Below are 20,084 nucleotides of genomic sequence, written 5' to 3'. Positions count from 1 at the left end.
TGATATGATTATATTGATAATTAGTTATACTGCAATGTAGTTATTGAAGGTAAAAGCCCTTCAAATATTCACAGGGGCTAAACTGTCAATGTACCAATGTATCCAGTGCGTCAATTACAGGCAGCAGTTGGGCTCAGAAGTTGTTCAGTTGTGAACATTTTTGCAGTATGAGAGACAGGGCTAATTTATCACATATTCTGAAAAATACATATTTTTATACTTAATTGGCTTGCGGTTTAAATGCTACTTTTTCTCCTGTGTGGATCATAATCTGAAGTCAAATAGATGTGTTTCGTAGTCAAATAGATGTTTTCTCAGCTTAACCCTTAGAATACTCTAGTGAAGACCATTTTATACAACTTCTCAGGTTTTAATCCAAAGTTAGAATTTTTAAGAAATATTTATGGTATAGACCAAAAAAATCCCATTTATCCTGCAATAGTTGTGTAATAACAAGATAAGTATTTCTACTTTATAGAAAAAGTTCAAGACTTTTGTATTAAAACCACAATAATTTTACTTCATCAGTTTTAACACTCCTGAAAAATACCTCTGATTAATCAAGGGACCTAGAAAGCTCCTTTTCCTTGCCAAAAGGAATAGTGAAAGCAAGTGGTTAAGATTACTGTGAGGAAAAGTTAGAATAGCGATACGAGCTAAGAATAGCGATACAAGCTAAGAGTAGCGATATGAGCTAAGGAGACCCATTGAGGATAGGCACATACAAGGCCATGTGTCTTTAATAGGTCAGAGGAATTCGCAAGCATTTCTCTACAAATTGAAAAGCCAAGGTAATAGTAGGCTTTGTGTTCCTTTCAGGGAAAATGCATAACAAGTATCTTAGTGCTGACTGAGAGATTGATGTGAATTTAACATGTAGAAGGCTGAAGGACTGAAAAAAATGACAAAGATTTTTCCACTGAGTTTGTATGTCCTGTTGATGGAAAGTACAGGCTTTTTATGTGTAGAAAGATTTCCTTATAAATAGAAAGCCGAAAATGAAATTTTCGCTAGCAATTTTATAGAAAATGGAACCAAGTTCGAGTAATTATCAAATTGGATAGCAAATGAGCCTAACTACATTTAATATCCTCAGAGAGTGTACAAGGTGTAATGCTCATGGAATGCTTTAAATTATAAATTATTATAATAAATTGATTTTTTGAGCTTTTGTGAAAGGTTAGAGAAGCAGCTTGCCTCAGTATAAACAAGGCAGAATTTATCCTCTTCTAAAAGCTGCTATTGGGCATCTTGTACCAAACAAATTTATGAACATTGTAACAGTGAAATCCTCTTACAGGACATCATTTCACTACAAGTTGAGTCATTTTCTTGTAATTAGCCTTGACTGCTGTAATTGTAATTTACACATTGCGATATGCTGAAACAATTCAGGACTTTTTTGGTTTTCTGTATCTGCTTCTAAGCTAACTATAGAAAATTTCCTTTCCTGTTACATTAAAATATGCGTTTTTCATTCTTGCATAAAATATTATTTTAAACCGTCATACAAATAGTATATAATAACAAAATGAGGATGCACATATTCAGCTGCATTTTCTTTACCTTTTTTCGGGTAATTATTATTAGCCCCATTAAAAGCTCCCAACTGCAGTGTCATTTTCTAATTCTCATTAACATCTACATGTTTAAACATAAGTGAAATTTTTTATTACAATCTGACCATGGAATGCATTTGGTACCAGTCATTCCAGCTGCAAGTATTGAAAAATGATGACTTTGTGTTGCTGATACAATTGGATGTCAGGGGTCCACATCTTATTCATAAATTGGCCAATTAAACTGTGGATATGGAGAGACCTCCTTACTATTTTTTCCCAAGATAAGTTCTTCAGGTAAAATGGAATAAATATAGCACTGCAATTATCCTCAAAATCCTCCTTCTTGCTGAATATTACTTAGGACAGAGACACAAAGACAGGATTTTATGAAAGGGGAATAGTGCATTAAGTAACACAGTGCAGGGTTTCACTTAATTAACAGTACAGGCTGAAGATTATTGCATCCAGATCTCAGAAGTGGTCATTATTTTACTTTGAAAGAAAAATAAAACAAAAAAAAAAAAGCAAGAAAGATTTTGCTATAGCTGTTTATCAATAATAAAAAAAGGGGGGAAAAAAATTGCTTTCATTATGCCCCAGGTTAATCTCTTTTTATTTCACTAGGAAGCTGAGAGCATCCAGTTCATGTCCTTAAGGAATACTTATGTGGTGGTGGGTTTTGGGGGTTTTTGGTTGGGTGTTGGTTTTTTTTGGTTTTTGGGGTTTTTTTTTTGAATGGTTTCTTTGGAAGTGGTGCAATTTTATTGCAGGATATTCTAAAACAGCAGTATTTTTTACAAGCATACAAGAAAATATAGTGGGCAGCATTTGACCTTCAGGTGCTTGTTTGTGGAAGAGCTGAACCTGAAAAATCTCTGAGAAGGCTTTTCATAAGGGTTCCCTTATGAAAAGAAAGAAGGGCTAGCATGAGCAAGACAGGTTTGCAACTTGGTAGGCATACAGTGCAGGTATATTGAAGCATAACCAGAACACAGTTCTTGATGGAATTCTGGGATTCTGACACACATTTCTTTTTCAAAATGAAACAAAGCTAAATTTGTTGAAATGTGTGGAATTAGTTTTCTTATTAAATCACTTATAATCTAGTTGAAACTTTTAACGCTATTGAATTATTTTATGCTGGCTTTTAAATTTTTTCTATTATTGGTAATACTATAGTAAAAGTTTAAAGCAAAAGTAGATTTAATATGAAAAAGCTAAATAAGGCATTAATGCAAATCTATAGATTTTTACAGCTGCTTAGGTCTTCCATGGCAAAAAGGTGAAGAGTATACACCACAGAACAAAAGGGACTTACAAACTCAGCAGGATTGCCATAATTTTCCTTTTGCTATTTGTCAAATTTTGAAGATGAAGGAATATCTTGCATTGCACAAAAATAGGATACTGATCAAATAAGTCTGTAATCTGAAACATTTCTACTACGTCAGTGAAGGTGTTAGCAGTCCTTTTATCTTTATTAACACGTAGTCCTTTTTAAATTTTTCCTCCTCAAAAAGCTTACTTAATACCTAAATAAGCTTTAATATCCTTTTAAATTCGTTTTAATTTAATGAAAATTTGTTTGTTAAAATCTTGTTTAGTCTCATTTATCATATAAAACATGCATCCTTTTTTTCCTCAACTTTGCTAAAATATTTATCTCTGTTATAACCTGCAGCAGTTAGTACCACAGACTAACGCAGAAACGTTCATCACAATATACATTGGGTTTTTGAGAGACATTAGAGGTATTTTTATGTAATTCATGATTTTGCGACTATTGCGTTGCTATGTATTGACATCACACTAGGCATCACAGTCCTTACTCCATGGGTTTGTTTATATTTTAAAACTACTTTTGTCACCCATGTCAATACCTTCTGTTTCAGCTTTAGTTCATGTGCCGCGAAGCTGCAGAAATTAATCCTAAATTCATAGCAAGAACGTACAGGCATGGTCTGAATGCATGTGTTTTCCGTTTTGAGGTTTGTTTTTCACTGACTTGTGAGTCATGCTAGGTCTTCTTCCTGAATTGTTCAAGTTAATCTAGAATGCAACAAGGAAATTAGTCCTTCCCGTTGGAATTGCCATGTACTCTTTAAGCTTGGCTATGTTGCGCAATGAGTATGTTGGGAACTGCAGGCTGTCTCTCACTTGTTACTTGTTGGTCCAGATCTAGTCCATACCAATAGGCTGGGAGAGATAACTGCATCTGGCGGAGAATTCTACGTAAAATAAGTTGCTGAACTCTTTCAACAAGTGATTTTACCGTACCAGTTATTGTCACAACAATGGACAATGTCAGAAAAGGAACGCACTAAACTACAGAGATCAAAATAGGACTACTACCACTTTCTGTACTTCAGAGAAGGATAAAGCCATGTGATGGTTCACTGTGAGGGAATTAGAATTGCTGCTTTTGCGAAAGATCTGTGATTAACCAGATTACTACTTCCAGGAAAACTTCCAAAAGAGCATCCTTCACTAGCAATAAATTATCTAAAAAAAAAACCAACAACAACCCAGCAAATGTGAGGCTAATGTTCTTTAAGCATGCTGAAAATAAAAGAACCTGCCCTGTAATCTTGTTGTGCCATATGCACATTTTGGAGTGTTATAATGAAAAAAATTCTTATTTTTAAATATTTTTCTGTCTGCTTTAACAGACATTTGATACAAATCTAGGGAAGGAAATACTAAATGAATTTCAAAAAGGTTCTTCTCTTATTTACCAGAAAAAGTGGAGGAAATATGCTACCTAAGGCATGGGAAATTGCAGTATAGTATCCGATGCTCCTTTTGTTTTGAACAGCATAATAAGGCACCAATTTTAAGTGTTGACAAGCACAGCAAGGATAAAGTACACTGTGTAACAGTTTTATTCTTTTATAGTTTTTTCTGTAAAAACACAGCAAAAACAAAGAAGCAACTGAGCATCAAAGCAGTAGTTGCAAGACAGGAAGAGATGAAATGGTGTTTTCTTTTGACTCTCTTAAAGTAAATCTCCTTTCTGTTTGGGCTATCATCTAGTCTGATATGCCTTTCAATACCCCTTTATAACCTAAAGAAGATAGCAGGACTGAATACTGTAATAGCATTTATCACAGCTAAAAAAAATGTAGGGAAAAAAGTTTTGTTTGTGAAGGTTTAATCCCTAAATTTGATGTATAATTTGGGTGAGTACACTAGAAGCACAAGTCAGTTCAGTATGAATTGTTGAAGAAAGAAATAGGAGTCAAATAGACAAACAGTTCCAATTAGCTAAATATGCTTCCAAGTGGTGCCATGTAGGCAAAATATCTACATGCAAACTTGTACTGATTCAACTGAATTCATTTAAAGCACCCTAGTTTTATATGCCTAGCTCAGTTAAGTGTCAATAATATTTCTGACTCCGTGGCTTGAAATGCTGAAATATGATCTTCCTTTTTACAGCATCTCTTCTATCTGTCATTCTTAGTAGGAAGGTTCATGGTCAGATGAGGCAGAGGCCTGCTTTGAACCGACTTCTGTTTTTGTTTAGGGAATCGGGGAATACTTACAATGGAGAGGGTCAAGGATGATAGCACACCTCACTGTAAGGGAGAGTCATTTCATTTAATTGATTACCTGACAGCTCTCAGCAGAAATTGTCTCACTGGAAGCAGCTGTTATATAGGCAATGTTTTAATTTGTTCTTGGTTAAATAGTTGGGCTTAAGGGGCTGTTTGCCATGAGAGTGTGGTCTTACCCAGTAGAAGTTTCTTGTCTTTATGTTATCCAGACAATTTTTTTTTCCCAGCAGACACACTGGTAACTGTTACTTCTGTCTGTGGAACGATGTCAAAGAACACGTGAAGAATGCCACCACTCAAAATTCTGTCACAAAAACCATAATTTGCTGAGAAATCCCTCCTAGTAGAAATACTTTTTAAAATGGTCATAACTTTCAGGCCGATAAATGTGATACATGTTTTTCAGTATTCATATCATTATCGTGCGGGTATTTTGTTTTTCTATGTGGAGTTGTTTAAAATGGTATTTTTCCTGTTAGGAATGGAATTCCACTGTGGAACAACTGGAAGCTGAAGCACTTAAGATCTTACTTTCGGAGGACTATACAGAAAAAGAACATCTAAAATTTTCAAATCAGAAAATCTGTCTGTTGCGAGAAGAAGTGTGCTTCCGTATGGAAGAAAGGAAAGCCCTGCTACAAGAGGCCAATGACTTTTTTCGTACTGCTGGCAAGGTTGGTAAGAAGCCAAGTCTGTAGTAATAATAATCTGATAATACAACTGTCAGTGTGCTCTCGAAGGCTGATATATGTGGGATTATGCAAACCGAGTTTGCTAAATAATTTGGAATGGAAAAATACAAATCTGATTACCCTTTAATATGACCTTTCACCTCAAACTTCTATCCAAAATGGCAAACACATTTTAAAAAGCATTTTTTTAACAAAGTATATTGAAAAGAGCACTTGGTTTCCAAAATAAGGTATTTAGGAAATATTATCTGCCCAAAATTGGGTTTTAAGATCATGGGGTCTATCATGATGATTTAATGCTGCATGACAATACAGGAACTGCTCTAAAATACCCAAACTGTTACAGGCTAGTATGGATATCAGAAATTATATCTATACTTGCAGTGGTCTCCACAGTGGCAGACATGAGAAAAATCAAGGTCAATATACAATTCCTCATACTGGGCATGTAATATACTAAACGGTCTAGGCATGATGTAACACCAAAGTGGCTGGTTAAAAAAAAGAAGAAAACTCCCTTAGTCACAGCACAAATGATGAATTAAAACCCACACCTATACTGAGGTCAGTAAGATAATGTGTAGGCAATAATTTCCATCACTGACATGCTTTGTGGAGAAGCAATGATTCAGATTCCAGAGTTGGATTCTTGCAGCTCTCACAGGGGAAGGCTAAGAGGTGCCTACCTGTCTACTGAATTCTATACATTGCTTGTTTTGTGTGGGTTGTGTTTGGGTACGAGCAGCCTTGATTAGTATGTCTGTTTAATTTACTGTTTCTTCCTAATATTATGTGATGAGAATGTGTAAATCACTGACGACCAAAAAAAAATTAATACTTTAAAACGGAATTTTTGCTTTTTCAAACATCGAGTCTGGTAATACTACTTATATGAAAATTATTTTCATAAATATGGTCAGTAATTTTTGTTACATCCTGCTTACAATACTTTTTTCCTCTATAATATAAGCTGTTTATTATACTTCAATACTTTAATACACTTTCAAGAGTTCTGTTCACCATTTCTTTTCTTTTTCTTCATTGACTCTAATGCGAGCATGAAAAAGAAGAGTCTTGTAGACTTTCTCTTCAAATCCCTATCCCAAAACAAAAATATCAGATTTTGTTTTTTCTTCAGTCATCTTCTGAAGTTGTCCCAGACTAGTCATCATGCAGTCATATGTGGGCTAGATTGCTTTTGATACTTGTACTGGCTCAAGGACTAAAATGTTTTTGGTTTGTTTTTTTTTTTTTTTCAAATTCTATGATATTACAGGTTAGCACTTAATTGCGGTTAAAAATAGATCATGAATTTTTAAATTAAACTGATTCAATGGGGAATTTCAATAGATCTTCAGTAACAGAAATGTTGTAAAATGTTATGCAAGTAAAGAAAAAAGACTGAAATAAAAATACTGAAAAAATTGCCATATAGGAGTGCAATACAGTCAAGGAAACGCATGTAGAAAGGACTAAAATAATAATGGAATAATAGGTATAATAGAAATTACTTGAGATTCAGCCACATTCAGTCAAGTAGAATTAAAATGATGCAAGTGTGCACTTATGTGAAAAAAAAAATGAGTCTTCAGGAATCCAGTGCCTATTCTTTGCTGCAAAATGCTCCCAGTTAAATCTAAAATATTTATAGGCTGGTTACTGAAAGTGTATTCACTTGTACTGCTTCTGAGTTTTTCTTTTGAGAGACTAGATTGAATTTGGAATTAGTCTTTCCAAAAATAATGATCCTCTGAACAGTTTTCCTTGGTATGAGCAAAATGGTTATAATCCAGTTTGCAGTGGATGTGTGCCAATATAATAAAAATCAAAACCCTATTTGGATGCTAATTTGGCACTAACTCGTACTGTCTTCTAGAAACTCATTGGAGACATGAAAAATAAGTTGAGTAAGAAGATTTTTCCCCTCTTAAGTAGTGCTGTAAAATCTTGAAAACTCTGAATTTCCCCCGAAAAGGTTAGAATGTTGATGTGGGAAGAGGATGGCACAATTAAAGTTTTCAACCTCAAGTCAGGGTTGGGCAAACTCATGGGAACAGCTGATAGAAGAGTTGATTAATAAAGAATTGAGGGTGCTTGATATCATTAGTTTAAATCCATTGATATGTGTCAGGTTAAAAATAGGCTTCTATAAGAAGACCAAATGAAGATCAACAAAGGTGGAAATAGTGTTATAACAGACTTCTGTAAGGTTATGTTATTCCTATTTCTTGTATTCATGGTGAAAGTGAATAATACAAAATCCTCAAGCCACTTTAAGCTGAGTGAGAGCCAAATCTGGTTTAAACCTTAAAATGGGAAAACATGTAGGGATTTTTATCAACAGATGAGCTTCCAGTGGAGAACTGTGGATTGATTGCTGGTATTTTTCCGTTTATAATATTTGTAATTTATGTAAGAGTAGTAGGTAACGAAGACAGGCAATTTGTAAGCACCTATATGGGCAAGGAAATTTTAATAGCATATGATTTTTCTATCCAGCAGACAACAAAATCCACAGACAGATGTCAAATTTTGACAAATTCCGACTAGTATTATATTTTTTACACAGTGAAGAAATGAGCTATTGGAACAATTTACCACAGTTGTATTTAATTTTTCATAACTGCAAACTTGATCATATCCTTTAGGTAAAGCAAGAAATAATTTAGTAATTTGTTTGGCTTACCATGTAATAAAAGTCAGTTCTGTTATTACTTTCTAGTATTAATACACAACATTTTTTTAAAAGAAATTTATTTGAGTTAGAGCAGAAGGATTAAGCAAACATCCCTCTATCTCATCATTCCTTGATGTGAGTAGAGAACTTACTCAAACCTTTGCCAGGTGCGTGCTACCAGATCAGAGAGCTCTTTTTTAAAAAACGGGTTCTGAGTTTCATTGCCTTGATTTGGGTCACAGAGCTTTTGAAACATTAGGTCTTTAGCCAGCTGCCCTTCACACTGAAGTTAAAGAAAATGGGTTTCTGTGCTTTTTTGAAATACTAAGCAATCAGACTCTGCTATCTGAAGGTGTCCCACTGAGTTTTAAGTCTTTGAAAATTTTGAAAATAAGGAGCTACATGTAAAAATTTTCCTCTGAAAAGACAAAGCTCAACATTAAAGACCAAATTTAAAATGTGAAATATATGTTTCCATTTTACAACAAGCTCGTTCTTCAAGGGCACATACATCAAGTAGTATTAGTAACACAAACTCTTTTCCAAAACCATTTAGTTAGAAGACTAGTCAGAAAAGTTTGTATTTTAAGGTGTAGAAAGGCCAAATGGTCTTTTTGTAAGCATATTGTTTACAGATCGTTTGTAGAAGCTTTAAAAACACATAATTTCCAAGGATAGCTCCAACAATCTTCATAGCTCTATTAAACGTGCTGAAAAACCACTTTAGGACTTTTCCTGCACTAATTTTTGTTTTGAGCACCAGGTGGAGCTGTAATCACGTTTGTCTTCAACCTGTACTACGTTCCTTCGATATTTTTTTAACATGTAAGAAATACTTCGCGTTGAAATTATTTACAGACCCTTAAAGTGAGAGATATCTTTTGCTCCAATAAGACTGATCTTTCTTGATTTCATTTATAATAAGGAATCTAAGACGGGTAACAGTCAACCCCCTTCTAGTGTGGACAAGGAGCTGTGCAAATATATGTCTATTGCTTTGAAAATAAAGGTAGCATCTTTTCAGAATACAGGGCTGTGCTTTGTAGAAGTACCTGCTGAAGAAAGCACTAGAGCAGGTGTGTCTCCGCAGCATGCTGTTACGCCTGTTATGTGTAAGAATGAAAAAAACACTAGAGTTACTATAGTTCAGAAAAAAAGACATTTTTAGCTTTTCTCAGGGCATATCCGAACCTCCGGACTCTCTATACATGTAAAGGGCAAATGAAAAAAAGAAAGAGTATTAGTTGTCTTTTAGACTTTGAGTATCTCATTGTCATTTTAATTTTTAATGAATTTGGGAAACCAAAAAACACAGAAGTATAACACTTGCGTGGTGTTTGTGCTCTAAGCTCTTAAGTGTACATTTTGGCTGCATTAAGTAATATTTTTCTGCATGTATGCAAGCTCCTTGGCTCTTTTGGCTCCTTGACTCTCTTGTAATCATGTACATGCCTTGCTAAGCTTTCCTTTAAATATCAATCCATTTCTAAATCTGTGTAGTTACCTTCAGTTTGACTTTCTGCAGGGGAATCTCTGTGTAGCTATCTTCTGAGAATACCTTAGAAATGACATGCGGAATAGTCTGAGATTGCTTTGGTACGGCAAAAAGCTTGAAAACATTCATTTCTATAGCTTTAAGTAAATAAAAAGGCTTTTTTTTAAAATTCATTCAAGATAGTATAGACAGTAACTAGCTTTAAAGTGAATATGCAGAGGGAATAGAGGAAGAGCATTCTCGGCATGGAGCTGTGGGGATTGCAATATAGACCTCTGCATGATCCAGTGAAACTTCTAGACACTATTTTTCCTTGTTAATAGAATTTTCAGGTTTGTATATGTCATTAGTCAATGATTTCGTGGTGATAACATCCTGTATTGGTAAAAATAAATAAATAAATATAGGTCTATATTGCTGAGTAGAAGCCTTGCTGAAAAATCCCTTACTTTCTTTTGATCTTGGTAATTAGTAAAGCATAAGCAACTACAGAGAAACAATTGAACAGGCACAGGACCTTGAAAACAAGTGTGAACTATATGGAGCCAGATGACAGTAGAGAAGCAGAGGATGTAAAGAGGTATCTTTTTTTTCCTTGAAAAGATCTCAAAACTATGATAAGTGGATGAGGAAGACAGACTGAACTAAAATAGAACTAAAACAAAATCAAAGAATTATAGTGGGGGAAAAAAAAAAAAGAACCACAACAGAATTCACCATTCATGTTCTCTTTGTACACAACTACAAAACCAAACAGACTGGGAAATAAGCATTGCATGGTTTTTGTTGCTTTTTAAAAATTACTTAAAATGGAACCCAATCAAGAAGAATGGCCAAGGTAACCATTAACAAGGAAATTTAGAGAGAAATATTGAAACCTCTTTTGAATGACATTTGGTTTTATTACGAAGTGTTTTTCTTAATAGCAGGAAATGCCCAAAATGTTCGTGAAAGAGGGATATTATTTCTGCTCGTAGGAGTTGTGCCCGTGTTATCTTCAGCATAGTGGTATTAATTTTAATTACAGCTTGTAAGGCTTTTGTCATTTTTGCTAGCATAACTATTGTTTTTCTCTACTAATCTTCCATGTTGAAATGAAAAAGAAACAACCCCTGTCATTAGTGTTAAGCTTTTAGATCACTAATTATAACTCTCCTATATCTTTCACTTGTGATTATATACGTTGCAAAGCATTCAGCTGATAGATCAAGTGATACAATCTTAAAACCATATCATTTAATTTATGATCTGGTACCACAGTTGCATGTAGACATGATGCTTTCCTCCTCATATTCTCTTGTCTATGCCATAATATACTTGCGTTATAAAAAAAGAATTGGAGATATACACACATGCTAATTCTTGAAGAGAGTCTAAGATAGAAGTAGAAGGCTGGCTTTGTGTGGATTGCTTAATGTTGATTTGGTTGAGCTCTTGAAAGTCTGAAATTAGGGCTTGATATTGCTATTCTGAGCAGAATAGGAAGGGTATAGAGCTACCAGTGACTGCAGCAGCTGCTATGGAAAAAAAATCAATCCAGATAATACCTTGCTGTAACCAGGCTTCCTACTTGGAACTGAAATTGAACATGAGGAATCATAAATCTTTGCTTGTGGTAGCAGACCTAATTGATCGAAGTAGCAACAGCACTGAGAATGCAGGCAATTCGACCCAATGAAGTTGTCTATCATCCTTGAAGGTGCGGATTGTTGAACATGCAAGGCACTCAGATAAGTTTAGGAAGAGAAGGTGCAGAGAATACATGATTTTTAATTATTTTTTTTTTTAATCCATCCCTGTTCTCTTCTAAATAGTCTCTTGTGCAGTTGCCATTCTGCTCATGTTGCTCTTTGACCATAGCAATGGCAGCAATATATACCTTTTAGGTTTATTCATTTTAAATTTCCCTATTGCTTTTCAGCAAGACTCAAAACACATTCTTACATTTGTTGCTTACCTAGTTAAATATGCTAACTAGTAATACTTGTAATAAGTCTGGCTGAGTGGTTAACTGCTTCTGAAATGCTTATAAATCCATAATCATTCTTGAACACTTTATAAGTTTCCTATGACTCTTCAAGTTATTTGGTCCTGAAGACTGGAATTCATTGTACAGCACATATCCCACAAAATAAACACACTTCACTTAGTTCATGAGTTCATGCGAACGGTCTCTATTTACAGAAAAAATCTTTGAGATTCATATAGGTCCCTGAATGTGTGAGTTTTCAAAGATGATTGTAATTCCTGTCTTGATCTGAAGCATATGGCCTTTTTTATATTTAGTGATGACTAAAAGGACTTAATGTTTTAGGAAAAGTCCTTGCTGGATACCTTCAATTACACTTCTCCACTGATGGAGTGTTCTTGTTCGTAGAAAACTTTCTTTGTAAGGATAGCTTTTTTTTTTTTTTTTTTTAATGCTGAATCCTTTATTCTGCAAGGGAAAATAACCTGGCAGAGGCAATAAAATCGTATGTCCTATTTTAATCCATCGTGTATAAAAGTTGAATTACTTCTGCTCATCCCCTTTTCTTTTTCTTCATTTCTTTTACATATATTTCAGTTGTTTGAGAGAGTTCATTCCTCCCTCCTTGCTACTTTGAGTCAGCAATATATGTTCCTGGTTCATATGTAATATGCTTTAGCAAGCTGGATCATATTGTCCCCTGAGAATCTCATTGAATTTTCACTTTTCAACTTTTTATGAATTTAAATCCTCGCAAAAGTCTTTAAAGTAAAATTCAGTCTGCCTCAAAGTTCTTTTGCTCTTCTGATGTAGTAATTTTAAAGTTCACATTATTAAGGATAGCATTTTAACATGTATATACTTTTGTTGTCTCTCAGAATTCTTCAGTGATGAACAGAGGCTTAGAGAGCAATGTATTTTCAGACTGTAACTCAGTATTTATTATCTGTAATCATGGAGTAGTGCAATGTTGCCCTTACTCCGCCTGAAAAGACAGGAGTCTCTTCAGAATATTTTTGTCACTTTTTTTTTGGTATCTGAATGAGAAACTTCTGCTTGCACTAAAGGAAAACAGAGAATAGATATAACAAAACCAAAGCTGCATGTTTACAAAATAAAAATTTACCTTTTAACTAAAAATATATTTAATTATAATTTACCTGTTGGATATACATTTGATATATTTAAAACATCAAAAAGAAGAATAATTTTGGTAAAAATCTTTAAGAGTGTGCTTCAATAGAACTTTACTAATGCACTGTATTACTCTTGTTATTTTGGTTCTGCTTCAGTATGCCAAATTGGCCTGGCTGAAAAAATCGAACACTTAAATTCAAAGACTAATTATGATTTTTTGGGCCCATACTTACATTGACTTTTGTTGAATTATACCTCTGTTCTTCTGTGACCTGCAAAGTCAGGCCCTAAATTACAATATTGCTTTTCACTTCTGAATATACGTTAAATACTAAATGTCTGTTGATGTAAAAGAATATATACGTTCATTTTTCAGTGAAATATTGACAACAGATGCTTTTTTTTCTTTTGCAGGTACTTGATAGTCTTGAAGGTATTGAGAATTACATTAAAATCTTTAATTCAGAGGGCTTACATGTGCCTATCTTGATAACGAAGTATGAGGAATTACAGGAAGGAATTAAAGGCTGCACAACGACTACCTTGCAAAAAGGACAAACTTTAGTTAATAAAGCAGATTCTCACAGGTATTCCCTCCATTTTTGCCTATCTGCTGCATTTCTCCATATTTCCCTGTTGCTTTATAACTCAACTAGTTAGAATCAGACTGCATTTAGAGCCAGTGTAGCTAACTAAGTAGGTGTGCATTTAAATGACCTGAAACTCAATGTTTTTACTATACTTATCTGTTGGTACTTATACAAACCAATCTCTTTAACAAAAATCTTTAGGAATAGTACATGTTACTTGTAAGAGTGGTGTCAAACAGTGGAATTGGTATGTTAGGGCAGTGTTCAGAAACAATGGTTTAATTAACATTTTGGAAAAGTAAATATACGTAAATGAAAATTAAAATATCAATGGTTATGAGCACTCCCTGCTGCCCAGCATAATCCTTTTGGACCTTTTTGAAGGTCATCATTATAGCAATTAGAATGTGATTTGATGCAAGACAAAAATACAAGTGTTAAGCCAAGTGCAGAAAATATGGAAGTTTCTCCACTTCTTAGTCGTTTTAATTCATGAATGAAATAACTTTTTTTTGCTTCCAAAGCTTGTGTTAATTATAGTGGTTATGTACTCCACAGATATGATTTTTACACTGATGTAAAGCATGACTTAGTTTAGAATCAGTCCTAGTGGCTTAGTATCTCCTACTTTTCAGGTGTTAGTAGGAGACTGGTGCAATAACAATGAAGACTGTTTATACTAATGAGTTGTGCTTCAAAGACAGAGCAGATGACCATGGCTGATGGTTGGCTAGTGGTCAGCTTAGCTCTATCTTCCCATTACATGCTTATGTCCTTAATTATTCCTGAACTTTGAATAGCTTTACTTCAACATAGCAATTGAAGGTCTAGATAAACTTTTTTGCAAGGTCATAAGATTAAATGAAAGTCTTATCTAAAGTGCCTTCACCTGTCACCCCAGATGTAATAAGCTTGAGCCCAGCAGAGGGATAAAATAGAAAATTCAAACAGAAAGTTGCTTTAGTAATGTAAGCAGCTGGCTTTACAGTTATCGTTACTGCCTCAACATCTCCTGATATTTTAATTAAATGGAAACAAAAGCATATTCCTCAGTGAAACTTAGATTCCTAAACCAGTCGTAATTCCAGAATGCACGCTGCTGTTCTCTAGGACTTGATGTTCTGTTTGACATTACCTCAACAGAAGCAGATGTTGAGTTTCAAATTATGTCTGCACAGCATTGATTAATGTTAGGAACGCTAAAGACCTTGATAGAATGCATCCCTAAAATAACAAGTCATTAATTTTCTTCTTCCTTATTAAGAGTTTTTAAAAAACATTTAAACAGTCCAAATCAGGAGTGGGATAGTAAGAAATCATCGGTACATATCAAAAAGAATGAGATGAATTTGTAAAAATAATCCTGTCAGTCATTTCTGGTGAAACTCAATAAAAACAGGTAATGCCACAGGCAGATCTCCTATGTGCCAAAGCGCTGCTTAAGATACTCTATAAATAAATAAAGAAGGTAAGATTTCTGCCTAGAAGACATTATAATTTAAAAAATGGCAAAGCATTACAGCTGAAGCAGCAGTGATTTAGAGAAGGAACATGAAACTTAAAACAATGTCAATAGGCAATCTCACTAGAAATGTGTTTTGCAGTTTCTAAAGAGCAATGAAAGATCCCAGGCTCTCAAATATGTTAAATGTCTACTTGCACCATAAAAATAAATAAGTCCCTTTCTAAAAAAGCAAACACAGAATATTACAGCTTTTCAGTTTTTCCCTGCTGCTTTCAGGCCTCGTTGCCCGAATTTAATGAGTTTGCCATGTATTTCAATAAGTAGAGCTAGTACTTCTGTGCAGGTGGAACACTTTATATTCCTAGGCATGGGCTTGAGGATTGCAATCATGGAATAATTTAAACTGGCAAGGAACCCTGGAGATCACTTGGTGCAATCCCTTTCTCAAAACCTGTCAGTTATATTAGGTTGCTTAGGGCCAAATTTTGAATATCTCCAAGTATGGAGATTCTATAGCTTCTCTGGGCAGCCTGTTCTAGTGCTTAAGCACTCTCCTTGTGAAGTATGTTTTTCTTTAAGCTAGCCAAGATTTCTGTTGCTGCTACTTGTGAGCATTGCCTTTTGCTGTACACCGTTGAAAAGACTCCAATACTGACATTTGCATAACCCCACTTCCTCATAGATAATGAGAGACAGCAATTAAATCACCTCTTCACCTCTTCTCTACTCTGAACAGAGTTCCTTCAGCACCCCCTTGTATATCATGTACTCCGGTCTCCACATCTTGGTGGTGTCTACGCAATTAACTTCAGCTTCTCTCTGTCTTGTGCTGTGGGGACCAAACTGGACAAACTGGCCTCCAGGTGCAGTTTCACAAGCCCTTAACAGAGGGGAGTAAAATGCTGGCTAGTCTTTTCCAGATGCAACTCAGCATGGGGCTAGTCCTCAATGCCACAAGGATTATAGCGACTTGCATTCAACTTTTTGTACACCAAGAGAAGCCTCGGGGTTTTTTTGCCTAGCCCGTGGCTTTAGGAGATATCCAGAATTCTCCCAGCCAGCTCATAAGCCTAGTAATGGTGTCGGAGTGAGTTCTGTCAGCAAACGTGCTAAGGTATTATAGTCTAGAATATTAATTTTCCCCCAAAATATTCGTGGTTTGGAAGAGGAAAGAGGGAGGGCTCTCTTTGTCAGGTAGAAGCCACTGTGCTATCCTTAAATGCTGGCCCAGTGATTAACCTACAGGGCACAACAACATTTGTATGAACAGCTGAGGGTCAAAGGAGGAAGATTTGGACAGAAAACAGAACTCCTATCCAGACTAAATCCTGATGACTGCTTTGTTCCCCTTATTGCACAATTTATTTGTAGTCTTAACTGCCCTCACAGACTTCCCATTTCCTTTATCTAACCAGACTGGAAATCCTGAGGGACATGGGCAGTCACCATGTGAAGGTGGTAAAGGGTGTGGATGTGAAAATTTCAGGTGTCTTTTTGAAAATCTTCTTTGCCATAAGACAGACAAGGAAGCATGATCTGACAATAAGATACATAGCTGTGAAGTGTTTGCAGTCTGGTAGGATTCTTGAACTAGCTGGCAGCAAGTAGAATTTTATGTAGATTTGAAAATAGCTGCCAGCTTCCTGAAGGAGTCGTTGGAGCACAGTAATTTTATATTTCCTTCAACATTTGTGATAGAGAAGGTATTGCATTCTCTCCTACTTTCATGACTTAAATAGTTTTAAAAAAGAAGCCAGAATCTCCAGGTTTTCAGACTGTATATTTGTTAACAAAAAGAAGGAATTCTCTGACGTTGCTCAGGTCATGTGACACTGTCGATTTTGATGAGATGATGCACTGGATTGGACTGTATCTTCTGAATGAGGATACTGGAAAATGCATTTTTAATGCAGTATCAAAGTGGCTGCCATGTGTAGTACTGGTTTAAATGCACTGAGAGAAGATAGAGGACTTGAGCATTAAGAGAATGAAAACATATGTGGATTTCTGTATCCACATTGTTTCATTATTTTCATTTTTAAAACACCCAAAAATAAGCCAGGCAGTTTGTATGGATATGATAAGACAGCTCTAGTAGTTTGATTTACAAATCTAATACTGATACCCTCACGTTGAGGGAGGACTATGTCTAAGGCTAGTGGCACTGACTTCAGTGGCATAATTGGAAATCCAACTCATGATAAAAATGGAGAAATATTATGGTAATTCTGTCCTACTTTCAAATCTTCTTGAGGCATATTTCAGCCCTATGCCAAAAGATAATCCAAATAAATGAAAATGCTGAAAATGTTTACGTTGGAAAAGGAATAGATTCTAGAAAAGTGACAGAAGGCAGTTCATTCTTTTAATCCTAGAATGTTTCAAAATGAAAATATTGGTAAGTCTGATTTTTGAGCTCTCACATTTTTAAATTAAAACCAGCTAAAAAAAACAGGAGGAGCAAAAACTTGTATGTATTAATTCTAAGAAAAATATACAATCAGTAAGTTTTGTCCGTAAGAGGACACTTGTTACTTTGCCAGCCAATTATCTAGCCTGAGTGTAAGAACTGTCTTTATTTTACAGCTGTTATAAATTTATTATGTTAACTCATAAGAAACCAAACACTTTATTGAGATCTAAATTATCATTTAAAAAACTATAAATCTGGTTTTCTTATGGCTTTTTTTATTTAAAGGACTGGTGCTAGTAGAAGTTTTTAAACATACCTCTTTTTAAGGAGTACTGAAATAGTGGAGTGACATTTTTAGAATTTAAGCATAAACTAACAGGTTGCTAATTTTGGAAAGAGTAATTTACATAATTTGAAACCACCTACTCCCTGAAAAAAACTTAAAATTTGATTTCTCTTTGTGACCAATTCTTGGATCAGATTCAAACAGAATAGTCTATTAACACTGTAATTCATGTCAGTAGTGTAGAATAAGATTTTTCCTTGAGGTTACAGAATTTATCTCTCTGAACCTGATCTGAAGTGAGGAGAAAATTTCCTTTCATTTTAGAGGACAAAGGTGGAAACCTTGACTAAGTACCTGTATTAACATACATTTCAGATGAAACTAAAGTAATGAAAAACTTATTTTGAACATGTTTGTCTTACAAAAATTCTTACAATGAATAAATTTCAATAGTAAATCAATCAATATGTGGGTTTCTTCTTTTTTTATATCAAAACTTCCGATCTTAATTGAGTGTGGTAACTTCTTTACAATTTGAAAAGGACTGCTTCAAGTATTCAGATTGTGAATTTCTTCCCTAATACTAAATATTTTCAGTTATAAGACAAGCCATTGTTTTGTAAATTGATGCTGTCTTTTCTCTTGTTGGAACAGCATCTTTATAGAAATGTTGACTTATAACTTATATGACATTCTTTGTTCAGCTTAGAAATATTTGAAAGTCCAAAGAAAACATTCTTTTTAAAGTAGAAATTATGTGCCATATATTTTCACTCTTTTTAGGCTGTTCCATTTGTGGTTTTAATCTTTATATAGTATAATTAAAGTCAGAATTATTTGTGAAATTAGGTATTTTCAGTGAATCAGGTTATCTGGCACGTGAATCTAACGCACTGGTGATAAATGATTTGTTTGGAAATGCCAGTCCTGTGTTCTACTCATTATCAATTTTGGTTGGATTCATATTACTCTCTGTTATTTTTGTTCTAAGGGTTGCTAAGTTACTTGTCATACAAACAAAGAGAAAAGGTGTTTTTTTAAAAGTCATTATCATCCTGACTGTTGAGCAAAAATGAAAAATAACAACAGTCTACTTTTCCATTTTAGCTCTTGGGTGACGGGAATTCAGAAAATGATGGAATATGTTAAAAAAAAAGTAGATCAATTAACCATGCAGTGTCCAGATTATAAAGAACTTACTTTGAAGAAACAACAATGGAATGCCTCACTTGAAGATCATCTAAATAAGGTATATCATAACATGTTGTCGTTTTAATGCATTCATGAACAGTGCACTGTATTTCCATAATTTAGCTATGTGAATATTAAAATTGACTCAAATAATTCCAAATAACGTATTGGTTTGTTAGAGAGCCTACAGTTGTAGTTAGAATGCTGAATGCTGTTATCAGCACAAATGAACCTAAAGCTGTTCTGAAAAATGCAGCTGTTTCCATGAGAACATTTTACCAGTGATCTTCAATAAAGCATGGATTTGCTTAGATAATGAGCTATTATAATTCGTTCTTCTGGAAAAGAAGTGACCAATCAGGACTGTGACCTACATGCAGGTTTCCTATACAGTTTCCGTGTCCTCTTTTTCATTGTGCTGAAGATAAAAATAGAAGTGTGGCAAAACTGAGGGTTAATAAGCTTGGTGACTGTGAACCACAGCAAATTTTCACTAAAGCTGAAGAAGAGTAGATACTATTCACTACAAAATTACCTTTATTCTTTAGGATACTGATGCATCAAGGACATCACAGCCTTCTTTAGGGTGTTGAATGTTCTGTAATACTGCAAACCTTTTTAATGACTTCTCAGAGATGGAATAGACACGTGGCTCTAAATAAGGTTCCATATGTAAATTCAAATTAAAAAATATAATCTTTTAACAAGGTTCATATGAAGGAAATCCCAGAGTGTAGACCAAAAAAAGTAAATCAAATCTAATGACTGAATAATTAAGTCTGCAATCTGATATTTTATAATATTTGCATGATGTTTATAATGAACTATTCTGAATCAAATGGGAAGTTAATTTGCCATAAATTGGTCCCTTTGCATACAATTTATTTAGAAGAGGCCTCGTGGTATTTGAACACAATGAAAATCTTGTTGAGTTTAGCAGAAAATAAAAGATTTGCTGATAGCTGCTGTTAGTCTTGAAGAAATTACATCAGCAGCATATTGTGAATCTTAAGCTAAAACTTCAATTATGAAGGTAATGTTTACTCAAAA

The 20,084-nt window shown here is 34.5% G+C and overlaps 1 protein-coding gene across 1 annotated transcript in view; it reads left to right on the top strand.

Moving 5' to 3' along the window:
- Positions 1-20,084, top strand: part of CCDC141 (coiled-coil domain containing 141) — a gene marked incomplete at both ends in the record, with an annotated part of 89,450 nt that overhangs the window by 37,279 nt on the left and 32,087 nt on the right. The window contains 3 exons of the mRNA XM_082483731.1: positions 5,599-5,793; positions 13,504-13,676; positions 18,951-19,092. Coding sequence (XP_082339857.1) covers positions 5,599-5,793; positions 13,504-13,676; positions 18,951-19,092 — 510 coding nt within the window. The remainder of the gene's footprint in view (positions 1-5,598; positions 5,794-13,503; positions 13,677-18,950; positions 19,093-20,084) is intronic.

Source organism: Vanellus vanellus (assembly GCF_965231255.1).
Source record: "Vanellus vanellus genome assembly, chromosome: 5".
Taxonomy (NCBI): Eukaryota; Metazoa; Chordata; class Aves; order Charadriiformes; family Charadriidae; genus Vanellus; species Vanellus vanellus.
Note: the sequence above shows the minus strand (reverse complement) of the source record. Positions and strands in the feature narration are given on the sequence as shown.